Source organism: Selaginella moellendorffii, unplaced genomic scaffold, assembly GCF_000143415.4.
Source record: "Selaginella moellendorffii unplaced genomic scaffold, v1.0 SELMOscaffold_27, whole genome shotgun sequence".
Classification (NCBI taxonomy): domain Eukaryota; kingdom Viridiplantae; phylum Streptophyta; class Lycopodiopsida; order Selaginellales; family Selaginellaceae; genus Selaginella; species Selaginella moellendorffii.
In genome coordinates, this window is record NW_003314288.1 from 38,077 (window position 1) to 40,698 (window position 2,622).

Here is a 2,622-nt window from a genome sequence, read left to right on the forward strand (position 1 = left end):
AAAAAAGAGAAGAAATTCCGAAACACGGATAAGGACTGGGTTTTAGGTATGGAACGAGCAATCATAGATTAAACCATAACAAGCTTACTAGCAGCAAAAAGGTTGTTGTCGTCACGTTTGGGAGGAATCGCACCTCGAGGATGGCGCTGGTATGGATCGTAAGTTTCCTCTCGGGGATTATTTAGCAATTTATAATTCAAACCGTGATAACTATGAAGAACAAGTGACCACCGTTTCCTTTTTACAGAAACGAGCAGAAATCCAATTGCCCCATATGAAATGCCACCTTTGGAAACGCTTATTCGCCATTGACAAATCAAAGCTCTATCTTGTCAGTCGAGAGAGTTTACTGTATTCCAGGAAAACGCCGGTAAAAGCAAAGGAAACGATTGATGAGAGGAATCACTATCACGCAGACGTACCAATTGAAGCCTCTAGAACAGGCCGTGGACGATCTAGAGCGGCGTGCATCGTCGCTCGACGACGACTACGCGCAACTCCTCACAGCTTGCATCCAGGAAAGAGATTTGCGCCAGGCTCCACGCGCTCATCCTTGGCAGCAGCCACCACCAATCCAACAGGTACCTCGCAAATCTTCTCATACAGCTCTATGGAAGGTGCGAGCGCGCGGATCGAGCATGGTTTATCAGCATCCACGAGCCCAACAGATTCTCCTGGAACTTGATGCTTGGCGCTTATGCCCAGAATGGGTATCTCGAGGAAGCAAAAGAGCTGTTTGACCAGATGCCACAAAGGGATCTTGTTGCATGGGTCACTGTTATCTCGGCTCTGCAAACCGGGGAAACGTGGAGGAATGCCAAGCATTGTTTGATCAGGTTCCAGAATGGGATGTAGTTTGCTGGAACTCGCTACTTACAGCATATGCCCATAACGGATCAAGCAAGCCAGGTCTTTGATGGAATGCTAGAACACAACATAGTTTCTTGGACTGTTATGGTTACTGGGTATGCAAGAAAAGGTCTTGTTAACGATGCGCTAAATTGGTTTATGAGAATCCCCGAAACCAACGAGCTGGGATGGACTGTTCTTGTCACTGCATATGCCCAGCTTGGGCATATTGAAAAAGCCAAGGAGCTTTTCAGTAAAATGGCACACCGCGACTTAATCTCGTGGAACGCAATGCTAGCGGCAACGTCCAGCCTGCAAGAAGCGGGGTCTCTGTTTGATGCCATGTCACAGAGGAACGTTGCATCGTGGTCGGCAATGATCACAGCACTGGCTGAGAGAAACCAGCTTGAAGAAGCTCGCATTCTCTTCGATCGAGCTCCTTATCACGATGACGTGGTGTGGACTGCCATGATTTTGGCCTACTCCAACCACGGCCACCTCGAAGAAGCCCTGAAGATGTTTGCACGGATGCCACAGTGCGATCTCGTCGCTTGGACGGCAATGGTGGCGGCAATTGCTTTGCACGGGAGCTTGATCGATGCCAGAGCCTTGTTCGACAAAATGCCACAGCATGATAGCGTCACGTGGAACACGATGCTGGGAGCTTACATCCAGAGCAATTGCCTCGTCCAAGCATGGGAGCTCTTCGCGGCCATGCCAGTGAGAGACACAGCGAGCTGGAACGCAATCCTTGCCGCGAGCACTCAAAGGGGGAATCTCTTGCAGGTCGGGAAGATCTTCTCCACATTTTTGTTGTGGAACGCGCTGATCCATGGCTGCGCACAGAATGGCCATGAGCAAAAAGCTGCTGAGTTCTTTGGCAGCATGGCGATGGAGGGCGAGGCGAGAAACGTGATAAGTTTCCAGGCAATTCTCCTGACTTGCTATCACGGTGGGAAGCTCTGTGTGGCACTCGACTACTTTTGATCTATGGTGGCCGAGTACAGCATTTCTCCAAATGTGATTCACTTCCAGGTGATGGCAGATGGTGCTGGGACAAGCCAGGCTGGTTGCCGAGGCTGAAGGCCTGCTGCTGGTGATGCCCTTCCAGCCGCATTTCCTCGCGTGGAAGAGCTTGATCAGCGCTTGCAAAGTTCATGGTAGCGGTAAGAACATCGATGTTGCAGCTTGTGCTGCAGAGAAACTCTTGGAGATGAAACCAGGGGACTCTGATGCTCTACGTGCTCATGTCAAATCTGAAAAGCAGCTGTGATGAGTCCATTTGGCCAGTTAACTTTCTATCAATGTAACATATGCGAAAGTACAATATTAAAGAAATAAATATCTATGTGAGGGCCAAGTGTATGGCTATGCTGCCATATATTAATATTAGTATAATGGGATTTTGGTAGCTGTCGGATTGATTTCAATCCGGACCATTCGCTCCTATATATAAATTAGGGTTCTTGGGCTAATTAAAATGCATATTTTTTGTATTCTCTTTCCATATTCCAAGCATTCACATTGGTGGAAGTGAGGGGCACCTTTGATTGTCCCTAAGAAGTGCTTGAATTTGGGATTTTGGTTTAGATCTTAGTTTTTTCCATTTCCTTCTTTTTGTTGTTCCCTTTTAGGATTTTGGTTTAGATCTAGCTTTTTGTATTGTCTAGATCTACCATTTCCTTCTAGTTTTTTGTCATTTCTCTTCTTTTGCTCTTTCTTTTTCGTTCACTTTATGTCAGATAAACCCTCAAAGAAACAAGGTACCATCTC

The 2,622-nt window shown here is 47.1% G+C and overlaps 1 protein-coding gene across 1 annotated transcript; it reads left to right on the forward strand.

Annotated features, from left to right (window-relative positions):
* Positions 1–954: 954 nt before the first annotated feature.
* On the forward strand, positions 955–2,122 carry LOC112348139 (pentatricopeptide repeat-containing protein At4g02750-like). Its single transcript, XM_024680232.1, has 2 exons — positions 955–1,776; positions 1,895–2,122. Exons 1-2 carry the CDS (start codon positions 955–957, stop codon positions 2,120–2,122), a joined length of 1,050 nt encoding a protein of 349 aa, XP_024536000.1.
* Positions 2,123–2,622: the final 500 nt, after the last annotated feature.

Bases quoted from the DNA above. Each gene is read 5' to 3' on its own strand.
- LOC112348139 (XM_024680232.1), top strand. From the start codon at position 955: ATGGTTACTGGGTATGCAAGAAAAGGTCTTGTTAACGATGCGCTAAAT. The intron at 1,777-1,894 runs GCAATTCTCCTG...AGGTGATGGCAG, and splicing joins GAAACGTGATAAGTTTCCAG to ATGGTGCTGGGACAAGCCAG.